Source organism: Leptinotarsa decemlineata, unplaced genomic scaffold (assembly GCF_025532065.1).
Source record: "Leptinotarsa decemlineata unplaced genomic scaffold, Ldec_3_MD MMD2_tig00026314_RagTag_RagTag, whole genome shotgun sequence".
In the NCBI taxonomy this organism is placed as follows: Eukaryota; Metazoa; Arthropoda; class Insecta; order Coleoptera; family Chrysomelidae; genus Leptinotarsa; species Leptinotarsa decemlineata.
In genome coordinates, this window is record NW_027412684.1 from 6818885 (window position 1) to 6842640 (window position 23756).

General features: G+C 34.0%; 1 protein-coding gene across 2 annotated transcripts in view; it reads right to left on the reverse strand.

The window, feature by feature from the left end:
• LOC111510336 (L-sorbose 1-dehydrogenase) overlaps positions 1-16227 on the reverse strand; it is a 31841-nt gene extending 15614 nt beyond the window's left edge. Inside the window, exons 1-4 of one of the 2 annotated variants that reach the window (XM_074181562.1) lie at positions 16062-16227; positions 11487-11597; positions 7891-8109; positions 1527-3025 (exon numbers count right to left, since the gene is read on the reverse strand). In XM_074181562.1, coding sequence (XP_074037663.1) covers positions 1557-3025; positions 7891-8109; positions 11487-11597; positions 16062-16155 — 1893 coding nt within the window. In that variant the 5' untranslated portion in view covers positions 16156-16227 and the 3' untranslated portion in view covers positions 1527-1556. Of the gene's footprint in view, positions 1-1526; positions 3026-7890; positions 8110-11486; positions 11598-16061 lie in introns of those variants that run through there. The other variant, XM_074181561.1, reaches the window with a different exon arrangement.
• Positions 16228-23756: the final 7529 nt, after the last annotated feature.

Here is a 23756-nt window from a genome sequence, read left to right on the forward strand (position 1 = left end):
ATACAAAATTCAAATTTTTTAAAAAAAAATTCTTTAAACCACTGGTAAATGTATATTTCAACTGATTCAGAAGCGAATTCGGTATTCTTTCCATATGATTGATCATAATCCTAGTTGAGATTTTTATATAAACGAAAGTACGGCGGTGCAGCTGATTCATATCTGGTATCACATTTATTACCACATATTATTATCACATAATACCGCCATTTGTAAATAATTTGCTTAGTAAAGGTCAATATACCTAGTTTTTGATAAATGTAAACAACTTTCAGAAACTTCCGAACGTATTCCTCTTATTACCTTTTTTTGCATTATGAGATTCTTATCAACATGTGCAGATCCACCCCACATGGTGCTGTGAAAAAGAGCATGATGACTGATATTAACAACACTTTCATTTACAATATCCTTGACATTTTTCAAGAGTTAAGAGCCTTCTATGTCAACTCAAAATCTTATGTTACTCTCAAACATTCCACCAATGATTCATCTTCCAGAATTGAGTTGAGATTTAGAGTGAAGGGGAACGTATGTCTTTTTTCATTATCAAGACACAATCTTATCTTACAAAAACACTGTTTCCTCACTAGAACCAAAAAACTGTCTCGTGAGTCTCAAAATAAAAACCGCGGTAGTTTTTCAAAAATATTTGAGAAATTGCTATTGTTTTTTTCTCATTGGCTCACCTTGTATGACTTTGATGTTGATCAATAATAATTATTTCAATATTACTTCCAAAGAGAACCAGGTCCTCATTCAACTGAGTATTCACTGAGAATAGAATCAACCTCAACACGGCACCAAAAAAGCTGCAATCTGTTCGTTCTCCAGAATAATTTTTTAAACATTGGATAGACAACTCTGAAGGTACCTAATGTCTGTGTTAATTATTATTATTGTATTGCGCAGGACCAATCATATTTCAATGAAATTGATGATGTACCCACTCAAGTCTTGGCTGGATATCTTTTTTAAATAATCAACTTGTGCATCAAAACTGAAACATTTCTAGACATTCCTGAGAATGTTTTCCAATCTGGTAGGACGTGTCTACTCTAGAATGACAAAACATTTTCTGCGGAACAAATCTTTTGAAAGGATCGTATTTCAGTTATTAGAAGAAATAGTTGAAGGTTTAAATTCTGGAAAAAAATCATATTTATCGAAAGCTTTCGGTAGCGTGGATTATCCCACTCTCCTACTAAAATTAGAAAGCTGTGAGTATATAAATATTGGACGATTTGATAGGATGTACTCACCACTCGAACTGGTAAGTAATCAAGAAGCATACTCTGTTCCCTGTTATGGCTTCTATTTCTGAATGCTCCCCCAATCAGTTTCCGTTCAAAACTGTATAGTCTACAAACGACACTAGCTCGTGTTCCAAAAAAAAAACATAACACAATGGATATTTCATGAACAAACTCATGAAATTATAAAATTTACGGCAAATCCTTCATTTGCCAAAAAAAACAAGTATAACATACATTTTCATTATCAGTTTATATTTAGATTAGGGCAGTTCACATTTCAAAAGAATATTTATCAAAACATCAATTATACCGAGATTTGATGACCTCGGATATTTTTTCTCCGATCATTATACACGTAACACTGGGAGGTCCAGCTACCGTAAGAGGAAATACGCTAGCATCAGCAACCCTCAATTTTCTGATTCCAAAAACTTCTAAATTATTATTCACCACCCCATTTGAACGATCAGCACCCATGCGACAACTACCAGAGGTGTGGTATCCCGAAGAACTAGTGTATCTCAAAAAGCAGTACCAGTAATCTTTCGACATGAACGTGTAATTGCGACACTGAGGTAAGGGACTGCCTATATATTTCACTCCAAATCTTTTGAAAGAGGAAGTTTCCATCAAACTAAATGCCCGCTTAATGCCATCGTACATCACAGCAATATCTTCATTCTGAGGATCGGAAAGGAGTTTCAAATCTATCAGAGGATAATCATACGGACTGTTGCTCTGAAGTTTGATGGTACCTCTGGATTTGGGATTGACCAGCATAATGGTCATTTGCAAAGCGTTTGACTCATTTCCCCAAGTTCTATAGTAGGTTTCACTCTCCCAGTTGGTGATCTTCGGTTCCAGCGACGAACGAGAATTTGGTAGGCAGTACAGCATAAGGTCTGCAAGGTCAGAGTTTTTATTTACCTCCGATTTATACCAAGCTACTCCATGGGAAGGGGCTCCTGTAGTTAGTGTTCCAACACCATGTAAATAATCTGCAATTTTATCTTCAAGCGTTTGCGTAGGAATATACAGCTTAGACAAATATGAAAAAAGACAGGACTGATTTATGACATCGTCAGTAACTCCTCTGCCAACTCCTACCAAATCTTCTATGACATCTATACCCTTCTCTTTTAAATGTTCTTTCGGACCGACACCTGAGAGCATGAGAAGATGAGGACTGGCAAAAACTCCGGCAGAAAGTATAACTTCCTTTTTCGCTTCTACGAAGTGAATCTTGCCGTGTCTGGTGAATGTGACACCTTTAGCCGTTTTGGTACTTTTATCTATCTCTACTTTGATTACGAAACTCTCTGTGAGTACTTTGAGATTTTTTCTTTTCACAACAGGTTTCACAAAAGCTGCACCTGTATCGAACCTTCTACCGTGTTTATTGTAATATTGCCACATTGAAGCGACGTGGTGATCAGGTCCATTGTAATCAGAAATATTGTAACCCAATAGTTTGTTGGCCTCTAAGAAAACACCAGTAAGTTCGTCTACTCCACCTTGAACTACATTCAGTGGTCCATCAGTGCCATGTGAATTTTTATCGTATGTTACCCAAGGGTTGGTGTGAAAAAAATTCTCTGATTTTTTGTAAAGCGGTAACAATCTGGAGTATGACCACGAAGAATCTTTGGAAATGTCTGCCCATTTGTTCAATGCCAATGGATCTGCACGGCTGTATACTCCTCCATTGATCAAAGTGGTACCTCCCATTCCTTTTCCTAATGAGGTTCTGCATCTCTTATCAACCATTCCTAGAAATGGAAAACATGTATATGTGTCAAACTGAAAATTGATTTTCTAGAGGAATAAGTATCCTGAATCTCTTCAGGAATCTAGAGAAACATTAACGATGGATTGTTGGATGAATGTTGGATCATTAAGTTTCAAAGAGGATATTCATTAACTTAAATAACATCGCCCAAAAACATTTCGGGGTTAATCTTGACAATTTTTTTTGCCAGTTTCTTCACCTGTATGCAAGCATATTGGTCTCGATGTACTAGATTACCGGGTGTTTTTAAAGATATGATGGAGACAGAATAGTACTTGATTATCATAAAATATATGCTATTGATAGAATAATAGGCTACCGAGTATTTACCCGGTCACAGGCGTTCTTCTCGGAATTACTTTCAATATTTGGGTTCCTTCATTACTATCAGAATAGTTTTGTATAATCGATTTCAGGTGAGTGGAGAGATCTTTTTTTCAGTTTGTGTCTGAAAGTTACTTCTTTGCATGATCTACATATCCATGTATAGAGTTTCTTATTTTCAAATTGATTTCTTCCTTCCTTTCTTTGGAAGATTCCCTCATCTTTTTTTGTATCGAGATGGAGTAGTAGAAAGCCAAAAACTTTATTTCCCAAAAACGAAAAAATACTATTGAGAGTGTAGTGTAAATGCCATCAACAGCAATAGGATACTTTAGAAAGTTTTACATGAATTAAAATTCAAATGCGAAAAATTTGGCAGACAGTTAATGCTCGTCGATTCCGAAGGTATTGAATGTTGGAGATGAGACTAACTGAGGAAAATTTTGAAAAATAGGTCAGAAAACAAAAATATTTATTATTCAGACGAAACGTGGGTTAAAGAAGGATATTCTTCTATAGGAAGAGTTTGGATAGACAAAAACAAGGATGTTCAATTGGTCTCAACAGAACCAACAGGTAGGCATTGTTACCCATATTGGTAGTGTAAATAAATTTCTCGGCGAAGGTCTACTTTTGTTTAAATAAAAAAAATATGTGAGTATCACGAATAGATGAATGGCGTGTTTGAAAAATATTTCGAACAAATGATTGAATTCATACCTAAATGCAATGGAAGTTGCCACTCCAGATTATTTGAATGTTTACTAACTGTTACTAAATGTTTACTAACTTCAAATAAGACTCAACATCTGACGGAAGCAAAAAAGTCTTTCGAAGGTTCGAAATAGATGAACATTTCAATCTAGCAGACCACTGTTAAAATATTCATGCAGTCATTGTCCACTGTGGTTCTGGCATTGGTCAAAGACGAAACGGACTGGTTCAAGTTTGACGATGGATGTATCACGAAGTGTTCTGGCGATGTATTGAATCTATTGAAGCCTCTGGAGATACTCTACATTTTGTTTTATGAGAGAGAGGACATTGGCAGATCAAGATCTTCAGATGATGTGGTGCTGCAGGTGAAAAAGCAAATGCGCCACTGGAATCAATGTAGTCGCCCCGGAGCGCCAATTAATTTTTATTGTTGTTTTTATTTTTATGTTTTAGATTCAATATAATTTTACAGTAGAAATCTATAATTCTATATTTTCGAATACCTTACTTAAATATATGCTTTCAAAATTTATTAATATTGAATTAAACGTAGCATTTGTAAATTATGCACGCCTATGTATTTCCAGGTTTCAGAAATTGGTTTTCTGATAATTTACTCTACCTCATTCTCGATACATAATGTTAAATTTATCTTTTTCTAGGTCTTGTGTTTTTAAATGTAGGTTAATTGCCATTTTCTATAATAAACGATAATTCGTTTCTTATCTCTTCCATTGGTCTCAGTATTCCCTCATAATTGACTGTGCCTCGATGGCAATGAGCTGTGACTGTCATCTTTCCCCTTGACAGTTCTTCACTAGCTCTTTGGTATCCCCATTGTATGTTTTTAATTTACCGCGGTCGAATCACTGATATGAAAGTTGCTCAACGACAGTGTACTCGATTCTACTTGGATAACTATTCTTGTTCTTGGGATAGCTGAGTTTCTGTTATAACCAAACACCCCCTGAATCTTTCCCGCCAGCTTTTTGGCGGGTTGGCTGTCTTTGTTCATCTTTCACTGCCTGAACCACTGTGCATGCTGTTTTTGGCGAGTACATTGGCTTGGGATATGGGGGTTGAGCAAACCGGCCATCGGATGCCTGCTTCCACGTAGCCCCGCTGGATACGGGAATGACAGAACCACTTGTAGTTCTGTTATTCCCTAACTGAATGGCATCCCAAGGATGGCTTAATCCTAAGGTGTGTGTATCCGTACCGAGAGGATGAATGACACTGAGCCTATCAACTGTCTTTACGGAACCTTCGAGATACCGGGCGCCCTCTCATCGTTGCATCTCTGTCGTGTTTAACCTTCTTTCCCTAGTTACTCGTGGGACTTTTATGGACAGATTGAACTTAAAAATTCTTTCTGACGCTGAGTCTACAGAGGAGATGGATGTCGAGCTTACGACTACAACTGACCTCCCTGTAAATTTAGATCAGGAGCGAGAGCTTCTCAACTCTCCAATTCCAACCGTCTTGCATCAAATTATTGAGCGGCCTAGGCAGAATCTGTCTCAGGTGGGGAAACAAACCTCCCCCCCACCCATGAGCAGGTTAGCAAACGTTTTCGCTCAAGTGATGATTTACCAAAACCAGAGGCGAAAAAGCGCTGCACGATTGAATATAAGGCATTGTCGGGTATAGCTGACGTACAAAAAATCTCATATGGGAAGGTTGTCGTGGGTATCAAGGTGGGAATCTTGCACCTTGACTATCCGACTACCTCATTAACGATGAAACATCATATCCTTTGTGCCTGCTTCGCTGGAGATCGAATCAGGTTTTTAGAGTTCGGCAGAGCCGTACTCTTACCATCTGACCTGAAAGACAACTCAACATAAAAACTAATCGGCTTCGTTAAGAAGCTGGGTTTATTTGGTCGAGTGTGAATATGTGTGAGCCACAATAAACCCTTACGTGTTGCGGTGGAGGGTCGAATAGATCCACTCACTTTGGACCTAACCTAACCTAACCTAAATGCCATTTTCTATAATAAACGATAATTCGTTTCTCATATCTTCCATTGGTCTCAGTATACTCTCATAAAGGGCTATGCCTCGATGGCAATGAGCTGTGAATGTCATCTGTTCACTAGCTTCACTAGCTCTTTGATATCCCCATTGTGTGTTTTTAATCACTGATACAAAGGTTGCTCAACGACAGAGTACTCGATTCTATTTGGATAACTATACTTGTTCTTGGAATGGCTGAGTTTCTGTTATAACCAAATACCCCCTGATTCTTCCCCACCAGTGTTACCCTTTCCATGCTATCAAAATGATTTGGTCTAATTATCAGATCGAGTAAAACAGTTCAAAGCATGTTAAACAATTGCAAATGTCTCAATTTTTGTATACGAAAATTTTTGAGAGAATTTATTGAGAGTAACCACTAGAACGAGTAAATAATGAGGGGTTAAACAGATAGACTTCTATCGATGATATGTTGGCTCAATGATACAGTGCTAAGCTCTTCACCGAAAGGTCTCGAGATCGATGCGCCTTCGACCAGATACTTTGTTCGCGAGAATTTATTCAGTTGGAGGTGAATTGATTTAAGACTGACAAAGCTGTGAATAGCCATGATGGATTCTAGGTGGCTCGGAAAGTTAATAACTTATATTAAATTGTTTTGAAAGTTTTGCTCGTTTTTATGTGCCCCTTTTGAACTGCAATGTCTCGGTGATTCACGTATTTAACTTAATCGAAATAAGCGCCATTAAAATCAGTGCACTTTTTCCAACGTAACACGAGTCATCAGCACAAAATTGTGAGCTCTGGATTCGATGAAGTCGACGAAGACCGTTTTTGCTTGGTCCTGATTGGCGAAGGTTTTACCAGTGAGAGAGTTATAGAAGTATTTGAAAAGATGGTAGTCGGTTGGCGAGAGGCCCGGGGAGTATAGGGAATGAGGCAGAAATTCGACGATAAATGTTTATAATTCTCCAATGGTGATTTGTGAAACGTGCGGACGGGCGTTGTCGTGAGCGAAATTGGACCTCTACTGTTGACCAGTGCCGGTTGCTGCTGACGCAATGTTTGGTCAATTCCGTCGCTTTCCTCACAATTTGACTGTTGTAATGGTTTGGCAGAAAGTTATAGAAAGTTTCAGTATATCTCACAAGTTCTGAACGTATCGAGCTGTCGTAGAGGATCCACATTTCATCATACGTGACAATCCGATCCAAAAAACGATATTTTTGGTCCCGCAAAAACAAAGAAGAACAGACCTCGAAACCTGACAATTTCTGTAGACCGTTCGAATCGTGGGGCACCCATTTTTCGAGCATTCCGACCTTTCCAATATGTTTCAACCCATCAAAAACCGCATGGGAGCTGACGCCCAGTACTTCTGCCATCCCACGCACCATTTGTGGTGAGTCAGGGTACTCCAATCTTCGTCCTGAATCACTTCTGGTCTACAAGTTCGAGACTCATCTTCGAAGCTGAAATTACCGGAACGAAATTTCGCAAACTATAATTTCCAAATGCCTGGTTCATTTTTCTGAATGTTTCGGCATCGCACTGGTTCAATTTAACTTCGTAGAGAAGAAGTGTTCAAAAATCGCTCAACGACATCATATCGTAATGAGCTGAAAAGAGCCAAAAATTGAAATTTGAAAAAACGTTCTGTTTTTCGGTTAACTAGTTACAGAAACACATGATATTAAAATGAACAGAACTTTTGAAACAAACTAATATTACCTAGAGCACGCTGGAAATGACCATAGTTGCCGATAATGGGAACACCAAACATAAATACTAGTAGCATATCTCTTTCGTTTCAAAATAAACTCACCTTGGCAGGCTCCAGTTTGCGGTACGCTCATGAAGCCCCAATTATACTCCGAGAGAGTAGATGGATAAAGATAACTGAGAAACTGGAGTAAACTATAATCCGGCCATCTACCAGCTTCCAATACTAGTATTGTGAAATTGTTTCTTTCTGATAATCTCCTGGCTATAACTGACCCTGTCGTTCCTCCTCCTACAATCACAAAGTCGAAGGAACCATATTCTGAAATATAACATCTTCATCAGTTGGGGAAGAGAACCGATTGAAATTCAATTCCCTATACCTACTGGAGATCGGAAACCACATTTTTTATTGTGTTATTTATTATATAGCGTTCGTTCCTTATTTATTATTTTGTGAATATTTTGTTATGTTCATATTGATGCCCATCCTGTATTAATTTGAATGAACTTTTTTGGGATTTCTCAATTTTATTCAAAAAAATTTATTGTTTGTTTATTAAATATGCGGAAAAAAATTAAGGAGCTATTCCTTGGACGATTCTAAAGTTATTTTGTCCTTTGATAATTTTTGATTGGGCTTGTTACGTAATTTATCAGCTTTGAACTGTACAAAAAAACAACTATACCAAATGGTTACGTAAACAAGGTGAAGTAAAGGGTTATGCTCACAGCTAGCCTGAACAGTGAGAGAGGGGTGAGTTCCTGAAATACTAGGTGTCACTTTAACGGGCGCCAATAGATTCAAATATTCAACCCTGATTCAAAATAAAGAAATTAGAGAAATTGAATCTATAAGATCTACTCTAAAAAGTAACCAATTGATAATGAACTTTGGCAGGTAACAATTAGAAAGACTACGGTATCAATTTAATAGAAATATATTATATACTGGCTTATCTATATAATGAATAAAACAAGACTTAAAATAGTTGGGGGGGGTTCGTGCACTCAGAAAACTCTCATGAGAGGGAAGAAGAGGAGTGGATGAGATCTGTATTATAACCTAGGTCTTCGTCCAGTCCCCTAAAGACATTACGCAAAACTTACATAACTAATACAAATGACAGAAAACATTTAAACAATATTCGCTGAGAGTAATTACCCGTTGATGATCACTAAATGTAGATATTGGCCCGTGGAAGTTACGGAAAGCAAAATAAATGATCAAGAACAAATTCCGCTATGCGGTACTTAGCCAGATTTCTGGATTGTGCGGAGTACTGCACTTCCTGGAACGGGTGTTCACTCCCTTAATTATATCCTCAGAAGGCGACCATGAATATTACGGTATTGTGACCAGCGATTGATAACTATATATTCTCTTCCGAGTATCTTTTATTTCCTCGAGATGATTTCAATATATGGGGTTAAACGCCTAGAAAATCATATTCATGATTGTAGTGATTTTATTATAGAAATTTGAGCTGTATGAAATATAGGAAACCTATTCAACTTAGTGAAATTATAAGAACTCACCTCCGATTACCGATTCCCTAATAATCGCGAGACGTTGACTTCCTTTTCCACCAAAAAAAAGACTGATATCTAAAGTCCTCCGTAGAGACAAATCGACAGTTGATAATCTAATCCGACGAATTATTCAACCAAATATCACTGTCGAAAGAAACACTGTTCAATTAAAACCGCCTAAAGCGTAAACTATGAAATCGACAGAATTCAGTGTTCAAGACATTCGAGCCATTTTCTGAATTAAAAAAAAATCTCCAATCCCTTTTTTTCTACCCGATAGTTCCTATCGCTACAAACAAAAGTTTTCCTCGTTTCATCGATGATGGCAGCAGCTCTCGTATGCGATATGAAAGATAATTGAAATATATTCCTGGTTGCCTACCTTTTAGGGGTTTTCCTAAAATTTTACGGATAACGTAACAGGTTTTTTGTTTCGAAGATACGGAGCGAAAAAGAATTTCTACAATGACAATTTTGGTAATTTCAAAATTATTAACGTAGCCGAAATGAACGTATTGCGTTTTATACTGCACCTACCAAGTAATAAAAAATCTAACAATTCCGTTGATATCTATCAACAAAATTCCGATTACTACAAACTGCTGCAAACATTCAATTTGAATAGTATGTCTCGTAATTGATCATTTGTATATGTCGAATAAGTTTAAACTGATTGACTTTGTCTATTTGAAGTGAATTTTCTGTGTTTAATGTTCAAAATCTTGTTAGTGAAGTCCTCTATCATGAATGGCGATAGTAACGCAGAGATACCTGACATGCATTTCATTTATGGACTTGCTGATGGTAACTCATTGGAACTAGGTGGTTGTACAGTGAACGATTTCCTAATCGTAATATGCCTAATAAAAAAACCTTCCAAAGTATACATCAATGACTTCCTGAAACAGGAGCATTGAAGCGAAATGGAGGACCAAGAAGGCCAATGACAGTAAGAACGGTAGAAGTAGAAGAGAATATGCTGGCCATGAAAGAAGAAAATCCAGGTACCTCTACACACAATAACTATGTTTGGGCTGAAGAAAATCCACATGAGGTGCTCGAAGATAGCTTACAACATCAGTTCTCGTTAAACATTTGGGTGGGGATTGTAGGTGACTTCCTAATTGGACCTGTATTTCTGCCAGGAAAGACTTATCGACGAGGTATACAAACGCTACCTTAGTTTCTGAAGTTTCTCAGTTTACAAGAAATACAATGTGGTTTATGCACGATGGTGCACCAGCGCATTTTAACGTATTGGATTGAGAGTTTTTAACAGTAGGTAACAAACGGAGATCGCTGGATTGGTCGAGATGGACCTCACTTATGGGCTTGATCACCCGACATTCATTTTTGGGACAGATAGGTTTTGGCTTTCTACTTCTCCATCTTTAAACAAAAAAAGTGAGAATTTTCCAAAGAAAGGAAAAACGCAATTAATTTCGAAATAAACTCTTAACAAAAATGTGTAGATTTGATTCCATTACAATTGTTTGGAGTACAGACAGAATAGAAAATAATGTTTTTCGTATAAAAGTAGTTGTTTCGAGAAGGTTTTTTCTTCCAGTTCATGTCTGGAAAACACTGCTTTACCTTTTACTTTTTTCGTAGAAGACTTAGATAACTCGTGCTTCTCTTTGAATTGACATGAAAAATTAGTTAGTGCCTGAGTGCGGAGGAAAAATAGAAGAGATTGGCAACTAAAGTCAAAAATTTTTCACAATTAGAGCATCAAAAATTCATATTCGGGAAAATGTTATCATTCTGAACAAATCATCTCGATGTACATATGTACATTCAACTGCCGTTGAAAAAAGAACAGGAAAACAAAATAGAAAATAGACCTGTCTCAAATATTCAACGTATTTGAATAACATTTCATAGTGATATCTTCTCTTAACATTTTATAAAAACAGGGTACGTGTTCTACTTTATAATAGCTTCTTCAGGCCTGAACACGCCTGAAGAAGCTATTATATAGTGAAACACATGTCACGGTTTTGTAAATTTATATACGTATTTACTGTTATACTAGTATGAGAGTCGTAACAGTAGCTATTGTAACATAAGGCACGGTTTTTTAAACTGTTATGGAAAAGTATTGAATATGTTATAATGGATTTTCATTAAATATCGGCAACCTAATCAATTATTATTCACGATTACCTGTGACTTTGTCGTCAGTTGGTTTGAACATGTTGGCGTTGGTAAGTGGTTCATAGGTTGTGGCATTGGTTAACCCTTCTTCTATTAATTTTGCCAAACGTTTTACTTCCTCTGAAAATAAAAAATAATTAGATAAAATAGAATCCAATAACGAATTCCGTCCAGTTTTAGGTTTTCACAAAAATCTAGTTCATCATTAATAAATTTTATTACATAATGTCTTCTTCGAGAAGTATATTATTGGGATTTTTGATTTTTCGATTGTATATTCTTTAGGGAAAATTTATGATAGACATAATGAACAACTTCGTGATGTCTTCACCCGAACAACCTGAGTAATGACTGCTTTGCTATAGGCTCAATAACCTTTTAGGCCACTCCTTTTTCCTTCTTCTTCTTTTTGATCAGTACAAATACAATCGATTCCAAGATTATTCCAAAGATCAAGGAAACTATTGTCAACTTTTCTAGCAAGTTGTAGAGATCGTTCATTATGTACGTGTTTCATACACTTTTTGAATCAAAATCAATTAATCTTCATGTTGTTGAAGAATGTTATTTGTATCACGTGAATTCCGCAACATCTCGTATGAAAATGTTCATCACTTTGCCTTAGGTGTTTTGTTCCTTTTTGGATTCTCCTACTAGTCCGGGCTATAAGCTTAGATTCGTGTTAAATAGACATACTTTTAGTAAAATTAAGTGATTACGCTCATTCGATCCGGTTAGCTCATAGCTCATAAAAAATGAACAAATGAACAAATAATCAACTGCAACTGTAAGATAATTTATAGTTTACCAAAATTGCTCTGAAGTTCAATATCCGAATTCGCATTATTTACTGAGCTGTAAGCCTGAAAAGTTTAAAAAAAACCCGAAGAAATCGTTAATTTTTATAAACAAATGCCTAAAACAACAAATTAACAATAACTAAAAAATATATGCAAGATGACATTTGAAAGATAATGTAATCATCTACAAAAATGACCTGAATGTTTACTATCGTATCTTATTAAAGTCAACAGATGGATCAGCTGCTGAACTTTTGCAACTTCAAGGATCTTTTTTCAAAATTCAAAAATATTTATAGTTTACGAACTATAAAAAACAAAACACTGCTTTTTAGGGTCTTTAATTGTTTATGACTTTTGGTATTCTTCTTTTCTTTTACTTTTTTTTCACAATGATCTAGACAATATTCCGGATCGAATGAGCCTTAACACTTAATTTTACTAAAAGTACGTCCATTTAACACGAATCTAAACTTATAGCCCAGACTATACGTTGATCGATAGCAGTTGGCAATTTGTTATGTTGTTGCCTTCAATCACTTGAAGTAGCTTTTCAAGGGATTTATAAATCAAAATAAAATTTGTGAAGATCAAATCGTGAGGTGTAGTTTTTGAAAAGTTTGTATAAGTTTGGACGAAACTGCAGTAACGTTAGTAAGTGGTAAAAAACAAAGAAAGTTTTCAATTCTCTTTGCTTCATGATATGATTTTGGAAGTCGACAATAAATTTTTGAACAGCCGCCTAGAATGTCAAATAAAAAAAATATGTTATCAAGGAAAATACGACCCTAAAAAATAAGTTTTGACCCACCTACTATGCTGTTTTGGTTTTTGAGTCATATATAGTTGAATTGGAGTGAAAGATACCTTTCCGACAGCATAAATCATCAGAGAAACTCAGAGTTTGGTCAATTACTTGGTTAAAATTTGTTTTTCCGTTAACCAGCTGTCGCCCTCTTACGAACGACAACTCTCAAAAGTCGAAACTTGTGCGAGCTGAGGACTAACGAGGTCTTACCTTTGAACATGTGATTCCTAACACGGGTTGGACAATAGGAAGTGAAAATCGATCGTCCGGCCTTGCGGTTCGAACCAACGGTTCGCACAGCGGAGGATTAAGTGAGTAGAGCAAACCACCCACGTCAATCCACCAGGCTACCATTTCATATGAACTCAACTGAATTTTTTTGAGTAGTTCTGAGAAATCATGAAAAACTCAACGTGATAGAGAATTATTCAAAATAAAGGGGAAGGAGTAAAAACAAAAAATCAGAAATACAAAAATGAAAGCATCAAAAACGAAAGCTACTTTTTTTACAATGCACATTTTAGAATACATGTTGAATTGATACAATTGTCGTTTTAAGTATTTAATATAGACACGATGAGATTGACTTGACGGTTGTGTTAGTTTTGCGAATTTCTTTATAGGTAACATAATTCGATTCTCGAAACTATCCATTGCTTAGTGCAGTTGGCATATTTTTTAAGTTACCGTATTTTTGAAGTAAAAATATAAATTACTAGCTGTTGCCTGCCGCAGCTACTGAACCTAGAATCTTGAAATGTGCAGGTAGGTTCTTTGTTAGCCTAAATGAACATCAAAAAAGGGAATCAAGAATTTCCACCGTCACGGGGGTAAATAGGGCTTTAAAGATTGTATTGAATTTCGTCAGTTTTGAAGTTGAAAAACTGTAGTTTTGTGTTGATAAAAAATATTGTAACTATTTGTTTAAAATGGCGAAGCAGCGGGCAAAAACCAGTTCAACTATATAGTATTATTTAAAATATGCGGTGTTTGTTGTTGATGATGTTTTTCAATTCTGTTCTTGATTTAGTATTACTTGGTTTTCATTATCAGTACGGCGACATCGAGATACTTTTGCAATCTGAGAAGTTTTTGAACGAGAATTATATATATAAATTCTGAACAACTGTACCTGAAACATTGAAAGTCAATAAAATAAGGTGTACAGTGTGCAGTTACTTCTGATACTGGAACTGGGGAAAAACACTTTTTCAATATAATGTAAGTATAGGTACACTGTGTTCAATGTACACATGTTAAAGACCGATTCAATAATTGATATACCTTCAGGTAACCAACTCCTTTTAGAAAATGAAAATCAGAGATTTTCGTAAGAAAATTTTTGAGTTGATCATGAAAAGGTTGCTATTCGATGAATATAATATGAAAATCACTAATCACCTCAATGAAATATTTATTTATTGCTCAACAGCACATTATGCATTTATGTTCACAATTACCATAAAGATTATATACCAACTGAAAAAAATCAGTGAAAAAAATGAAAATATGTTAATCAGTGCATAAAATCACAATAATATATTTTACAATACATGGAATATGCTTCTATAAATGAATAACTTACTACCTTCTTTGACCTTCGCTTCATGAATGTGATATAGATGTTTGTCAAACATAAAAATCTACTAATTAAAATTTATTCGAATAATTGCCTGATTGCTAAGATTTCATATTCTTCCAATGATTCATTTGGTGGTTAATCGAATGATTTCCAAGAATAATATTCAATACATATTTCTCTATAATAGGCTTTCGTCAATGTTTTGGATGGTTTCCGGATTTTTCCATAATCTTCTTTGGTTATAATCTGCAAACGTTTCGACTGCAACTACGACAGTAATCTTCAGTGGCCTAGTCGACCACGCTAGTAAGGAGACTGTCGCAGTTGCAGTTGAAAAGTTTGATATCTGGTATTCAAACTCACAAAGTTTTACTTACCAAAAGAAAGAAATGCAAATGCAAGGAGCCATCAGCAGAAGCCAGCCGCACATTTGTGGTATGGTATGTGGTATGCCCATTCTCACACTTATGTACACCATACTGCCGATGTGCCAAAAGCCCGAAACACGTGTCTATAGTTTGCCAATTTCTTGAGTGCTATGTCCAATTATTAACTTCTTTATTCATTTCATGACACTCAATGAACTTCATATTTGTATGAGTCCCTGCACCGGATGTCACGCAGGTAGCTATAGCTGCCTCCGTTGAGATTTTGATATTTTGTAAACACAAGATCTATCTACCATACCACTAATGTCCGGCTGGCTTCTGCTGATGGCTCCGGGCATTTGTATTTCTTTCTTTTGGTAACCAAGTAGTGCCCATCCTTACACTTGGCTGCACCATACTGACGATGGGCCAAAAGTCCGAAATACGTGTCTGTGGTTTGACAATTTCTTGAGTGCTATGTGCAAAACATCCCAACTAACTTCGATATGGTAGATGCTTGAGTTATTTACTTCGCAATAAGCGGAAAACTATAGCCGCCAATACATACACCTCGAAGAATAGTTTTTCAAAAACTCTTTCATGTGGTGAAAAGAAGTTTTCGAGATCGAATAAATTCCAACGTGTTATCACTTTCGCAAAGGTACCGCTTTTAGAGCAGTTTGAGGATATTCATGCAGTGCTTGTACGTTTACATTAAATATAAGTGAGTTTGAAACGTTTAGGTCAACTTTTGTTCTCAGTTAATCATTTACTCAGCCCAATTAAATTTATCAGATGTCTACATTCTCAAATGACATTTATCAAAATATCTATTTCTGCTTTACTGATTTCTGATTTACAAGATTCAATTTCATTTATTCCATTGAGTCCAATGATATATAACACATACCAAATATAAGTATGATTTTTCTCGGAATTCAAAATGTGAAAAATCAAAATTGAAAGTTCCAACAGTCTTAAAAAATTAACAATGATACAAACCGTATTAAAAATTAATTTGCCCACCTGGTGTCTCTGGACATGAATCGCCATTGCAATTCCCAAAAACTTCAAACAGAATGAAGAATATGGTTATTTCTGCGAAGTGCATTACGAGCATTCCACTTAAGCACAAGGTACTGTACTTTGCAAAATGATTCAATTTTCTGAGTCACTCACTGGCAAATAATCCTTATCAAAAACAACGACATTTGTTTTATATTTTCGCTTATCTACGAAACTCAGATGTTTTTCAATATATTTGAATATATGAGCTTATATAAAGAACAAAAACATGCTTATAGTACATGGGTCGTTCAGACAATCTTAATTTGTAGTTTTCATATATTTTCATGGTACTTAGCTCCAATAAAATATAAAAAATTTCAAGTCGACAACCTTAACCAAAATCAAGATATGCTTCTTTAAAACGCGCGTTTGTAGAAAGCTATAATGACGTCACGACATTTGATGTTTAAATGAATCTGAATTCATCTAATTTTTGAAAGAGATACTGAAAAATACTCAAAAAATACCATTAAAAAATACGCATATTATTTAATTATGTGATATGAAAACTGAGTGTGACTTTACAGAATTGAAAATGGGGATTTATTTTGAAAAGGTGTACGTCAAAGGGGGGATACCTTTTCTATTTTATTATTAATAATAATAATAATAATAAAAATAATTGATTTTATTGATAGGAACAAAATGCAAAGAAAAAAAAATATTTAAACAGAAATATTACCTCCTATCAAAGGGCAGGATTCAATTTCTGACTATGCTACGGAGAAATCGCAACATGAGCAGACCTTGCTCTTCCATCCAACCAAAATTCTCGGTAACTAAATATTTATATGATAGAAGCAAGAGTGGAACTTTAACAATATATATTTGAGGAAGTTCTAAGTCACCACTTTCCACCATGTAAAGAAAATCCAGTTCTTTGAATCTGCTAACATTCTGCATAATTTATTTGTATGCTCAGTATATTATAAAAAGACAAACTGTCACAACAAATGAATGAAATCAATAGCAGTAGTCGTAGTGATAACTGCTGAAAATGGAAGAGAGGGAGGACTTGAACTATTTGCATTACAAAACTGACTTCCTCATGTTAAATAATAATAATAACGTTTACTTGGATAAAATTCAACATTATATCTTATAAACCATGTAAAACAAATAAACAAGGAGAGAAACCGCAAAGCTATTAGCTGTCCGCGGTGAGGGTGGTTTATTAATAGTTATTTCTTTCTTAGGTATTTTAAATTTGAATTATGTTATACAATATAGGTTGCAAATTTTTAACATAGACGAAATTGATGCAGTACAATGTGTAAAACAAGATAAAAATATAACAATAGTAAATATAAATCATTACAATACTAAAAGCATATTATAGATCATTAAAAAGAGTACGATAGAATTAGTAATAATAATGTTTAGTTACCAAGTGCATGGATATGGTGAAGTTTACAGAATAAACCTACAGTAAACAAACATGAATCCCACAGAAACTTGAAATTGTACACATGTCAGTTGGCAATTAAATAATTATCCCTTGTACATATGTATACCTTAATTGATGAATTTATTTGCTAACACGAATTCAAATCTAATGCCTATTTCTCATTTACAATTCAGGAAGTCATGTATATTATATCTCTGCAAACTCAAAACATATTGTTTTATCCTTTTTTTGATGACACTGATAGAATTCGTCATGATTATTTTAGTCTGTCCAAAAATTTTTCAGCCCTGTCCAAAAATTACGACCAAGGTGTCATTCGATTCGTATTTTTGCCTAGAAAGTTTAAGGAACGGTCCGAAAACGCGCCGATAAAAATTACAAAAGTTATAAACAGATAAGTGAAAAAAAAATGGGCTTTAGTTTTTTCTTAATATCTCGGAAAATTTTCAAAATTGTAGAAATTTAAAAAAAAGATTTGAAAAGATCAATGAATTTGCGTAAAAAAAGTCCCGACTCCCAAAACTGCATCTCGATTATTTATAATTTTTACAGAGCCCTGAAAATAGAGCCAAAAGCGGGTAGTCTGGCTTCCGTGCGCCTTTCGTCTGACATAAAAACAATAAAAATTATTTAAACATATTAAATATAAATATTAAGGAATTAAAAATTCATGTAATGTTGGGATACATCAATAAACAATAATCCGCAGTCAAAAAATTTTTATCCCAATTTTAACGTTAATTATGAATTTGTTAATTACGAAAACGCGCCGATAAAAATTACAAAAGTTATAAACAATTAAGTGAAAAAAAATGGGGTTTAGTTTTTTCTTAATATCTCGGAAAATTTGCGTAAAAAAAGTCCCGAATCCCGAAACTGTATCTCGATTATTTATAATTTTTACAGAGCCCTGAAAATAGAGCCAAAAGCGGGCAGTCTAGCTTCCGCGCACCTTTCGTCACTCTGACATAAAAACAATAAAAATTATTTAAACATATTAAGGAATGAAAAAATTCATGTAATGTTGGGATACATCAATAAACAATAATCCGCAGTCAAAAAATTTTTATCCCAATTTTAACGTTAATTATAAATTTGTTAATTAATAACTTTTTCTGAATTGAAAGTTAATATAAAAATCCCTATAATTATTAAACTAACACCCTGGCATTTTTTCCTTTGGTGAAGTTATCCTTAATAGGCAAAAAAATAGATTACCGTTGCCAAAATGGAAAAATTGTTATTTTCTTTTTTTTTTTATTAACAATTGAAAATGATAATTTTATAAAAAATACATTACAAAAATTTTGTTTTTAATTCTTTATCGTTTCAATGTCTCATGGCTAAAAAGTAATTGATATTTTTTTTTAATTTTTTACAGCTATTGTTAATAAATTTATTATGAACAAATACATTGTTTATAAGCAATTCGAAATTTTTTTTTGCATTATGGTAATTGAAAAAAATCATGATTTTTAGTAAAAAAACGGTTTCTTAAAAAAATTTCTTTGTTGCTAAAAAATGCGTTTGTTAATTAACAATCGTTTTTTGCAACTAAATATTAAAATTAAGAAACCGTTTTTTTTAAATCATAAATTCTATTGTTCTTTAAGGTTTTGAAAAAAGTCGGAACTTTTTTTACGCAAATTCATTGATCTTTTCAAATCTTTTTTCAAATTTCCAAAATTTTGAAAATGTTTCGAGATATTAAGAAAAAACTAAAGTCCAATTTTTTTTTTCACTTAATTTTTTATAACTTTTGTAATTTTTATCGGCGCGTTTTCGGACCTTTCCTTAAACTTTCTAGGCAAAAATACGAATCGAATGACACCTTGCTCGTAATTTTTGGACAGGGCTGAAAAATGTTACAAAAAAAAAGTACATGTGAGCTAGACTATTTATTTTTTCAAGTTTTCAGGTACATGGTTGAATACTCTTTGGCATAAGTAATAGTGATTTCTCTGGCCAAGATTCCTTTTAGTTGCAGTTGTTTTCGTATACAAATTTGTTTTTTGTCTAGTTTGGTAAGTGTGGTCTAATTTTTGTAGTATGTTATTTTTGTTTTTGTAGGTATGTATCATAATGTTGAAAAAGTGGAGTTGCCTCAAGTAAAAAATCTTTGTTTCAGTGAATACTCTTTCAGATGGGTAAGTCCTCACTTTTTATGAACAATTTTTAGGAACTATTTTTACAATATCATTAACTGTTTCAGGTGTTCTTCTAAGGCACTTCCCCAAACCAGGATCCCATACTGCAGGCTCGACTCGATAAGGGCATAGTACAATATTCTCATATGATTAGTATCTAATATATTTGAAAAATATTTGAATCTGTAGAGCATGCTCCTGAGAGTGTTTACAACATTCCGTACGTGCCTATCCCATCTAAGGTGTTGATCAATCGTTATACCCAGGTATTTAATGTCATAATTTGCATGTATATTTATGGACTTGTTTTTATGTTTAATGGATAAGCAGTTAAATTCTGGGTGTCGATTTTTATAACAGGTGTAAGACATGTATTTCGTTTTTTCGTAGTTGATAGTTAATTTTCGTGAACTGAACCAGTTCAGGATTTTTTCCATATCACCTTCAGATTTGGATTTGAGATTCATGCAACTCGTGTCTGTGTAAAATATCACGGTATCATCAGCGAAACTGATTACTTCACCAGTTGCATCCAACACCATCAACTCGTTGAGGAATATTATAAATAGAACTGGTCCAAGTACTGTGCCTTGGGGTACTCCACACAGAATCTCTTTCTCATTGCTATAGATATCATTTATTCTTATCATTTGTTTTCTCCCTGAGAGATAGCTTGAGAAGAGCCTGTGGGGGGTTCCCCGTATACCTATTCCCTCCAACGCTTCTAGTAGTGAGATATGATCCACTGGGTCGAAGGCTTTGGAGAGATCTAGGAAGATGCACAGGGCTGGGTACCCATCATCGATAGCTTCATAGAATCTCTTTAGATTGCTAATGGCGTCATTTGTTGATTTTTCTTCCCTGAACCCAAATTGCTCTTCAGATAATAGTTTAAATTTATTTAAGTATATTTCTAGTCTCAGTTTTATAACTTTCTCGAAAATTTTTGTTAGGGTAGTAATCAGCGAGATAGGCCTGTAGTTGATCGGTAGGGTTTTGTCCCCTTTTTTATATACAGGTTTGACTACCGCCAGTTTGAATTCTTTTGGGACATAGCCCTCGTGTATTATTAAGTTAAATAGATGTGCTAACTGATGAGGTATTTTTCCAGAAATAAGCTTTAGTGTTTCGGTTTTGACGAGGTCGTAGCCAAGGTCCTTGTTAATTTTCAGATATATTATTGTTTCAATTTCTGTATGATTTGTTGGTTCTAGAAAAAAGGATTGGAGCGCGGTCAACCCTCGCGATTAACCGTCTTCCTTGAATGGTGAGGGGGACTCTCTTAGAACAGTTACCCCTCTGGTAGAAGAATTCTATGTCAGCAGTACTCATTGGCAAGAGATCTACTAGAGTTTCTAGCAGATATATTCTTGCAGATTATAAGATGTTAGAGTTCACTCACCTAACAAATCCTATTGTCTAATCAAAATAAATCTATCTGGATCAAAATAGATAGTCAAACAGATGTCTGATCAATTCCTCTTGGATCTTTATGTTATGGTATTCTCCCAAAGAAAATTACAGTTTAAAAAAATATTTCTCAACATTTCCTGGTTATAAATACCTTTTCAAATAGTTATTAAAAAAATATTTGATGGAAAAATGAGACTTGACGTTTATTTTATAAACACACAGTATCTATATTTGTTGTGAGACGTAAACTTCTAGTTTAGAAACTTTTTATATATTTTTTACTTCTTTTATATGATGACATTAATTTTATTTATGTTTTATGTATTCGCAAGATATTCTAATATATTCGAGACGAGATGTAAATTAGTAATTAATAATTCTGTATGTATGAGTGTGTATATATGTGTGTGTATATGTATGTATATATACTTTATTGTTTTATGTATTCGCAAGATATTCTAATATATTCGAGACGAGATGTAAATTAGTAATTAATAATTTTGTATATATGTGTGTTTATGTATGTATATATACTTTATTGATTGCAGAATTTGCTGAATATTAACATCAATATATTTCAATGATGTGGATGTATAATGGTTTTTAATATCCAATCCAATTTGACAGATACCATTTTTGTTGTTATTGTTGTTAACTCTGTATGAATACAACTGTTACAATTATCTAATTAAAGATTTTTTCTTGTAAAAGTTAGGTCTCGTCGGGTGCCTATTTTGCTGTATATTCCGTGTCATTAGTTTACATTCCGAAAAATATTTGTTCAGGTTATTTTTGGATTGAATTTTACCATTACTACTACAATGTATACCACCTACCGTTTCAATTTCTCATTCTTCATTTCGGTACCAAAGTATTACAAATTTTTCAAGTAAAATTCATCGATAATTTCAAAATCGACTCTTGGTAAATTGTCGGAGTCAGCTTTAACAAAACTAGGCTCAACATTCAATTTGAAATTATTTTAAATTTTAACAAAAATACTAAGTTATGTGTGAAAACCATTGACAGTAGAAACAGCACATTGTCGCATACACTACAGAGAGCGCTGGCTGACTGGATGACAATATGGCTAATATACCAGTAACGTTGAATTTTTGGTGGGTGGCATGAATGCATAATTGATTTATTTTATTAGGGTTTATGAGCATTCGAAAACCATTTGAAAATACAGCTCGTTTAATTCTATTCAGAATCATATTTAGATATAACTTGTACTATAGCAATTATCAAGGCTAATATTATTGTCAATTTTTATGCTTAATTCGTGGATTCGAGCGATCTTATTATTGTATATTTAATTGTTTATTGGCATTATTCTTTAAAAAAACGAATGAATAATTACAGAAAATTTTAATTGATCGTTCTCAGGAAAATGGAGTACACATATCACAATTTATTGTTTTTTTGGCATTAAAAATATATGTCATATCGGATCCATTATGCTTGTTTTTGCAACATTGAGTTTCAACTTCTTCTTACCTGACAGCTCGCGTAGAAACAATTCGTTTTTTTATCGAGTTTAGTTTGTGTGTGTTTTAAAAGTGTTCTAGAGATATATTTGAATATTAATATGGTGCAAGTGAGTTATTTCATATAATGAGTTTAGGTTCCCAAAGGATAAAATGATGAGAAAAAATGGGTGGAAGTATTAACAAAAAAAAAACTACAATCCTCTTCCAAGACTTTACAGAAATCATTTCAAAAGTGACTATAAATGACAGGGAAACGAAAATATGGAATTTGATGACAGTTTTTTATTTCAACTTCAAGTATTCTCCACAGAAAGTATTATCTGGAGTTGATACTTTTGCTGAAAGTATGAAAAAAAATCAATTAATATTTTTATAAAAATATCAAATGCTTTTTATTTTACTTCATTAAATTTTATCATATGATTAATGGTATTATTACCTCCGAAGCTTTGGTTGGATCAGTTCGAATACAATCAATTCTGTCTATACTTGACCTCATTCAACCTTTCTCTCAAGTTTGGGAAGATTCAACAGACTACCCAAGCGAGCCTATAACGCTTGAATTTAGTAGCAATATTAGACAGAGATATGTATGTAGGAATCTTTTTTGTCATAAAAAATTGCAGTTGTACAGATTGAGGATTGTGGAATAAATTGAATATCTGAAATGATTCTTTAATCCAGTTTGCTATATTTTTTGATTTTCATAAGTGTATATTATTAAATAATGCATAAAATCATAGTTTAGGTTTGTGCTCTTTCGAATTTGTGTACTGATTTTAGATATAGAACATAGAACATAGTTCCAAACATGATCATTTGTATACATTTTATTTCAAGTGTAGAATTTTTCATTAATTGAAACGTTAACGGGTTCATATACACTTCCATGAATAAATTGATAATTATAGGCTCCGTAAATTTTACGATTTGGCAATGTTGATTATTTCTATTGTTCCTATTGATCAAACGAACAAGAAGCGGGAATAGGGTCGTGACGTCACCACCCTACCAAATTCGATTTTCAATAATTAATTACTGTTTTTCAATTTAAAATTTCTATCAAGTGAACTATAAACCAAAAATCATGAAACAAGCCCATTGCGAAGAGTATAGGTAAAGATAAGAAAATTCAAAAGAAAGAAAAAAGAAGCTATGCAAAAAATGAAACTGTGAACCGATAGGTATTCGA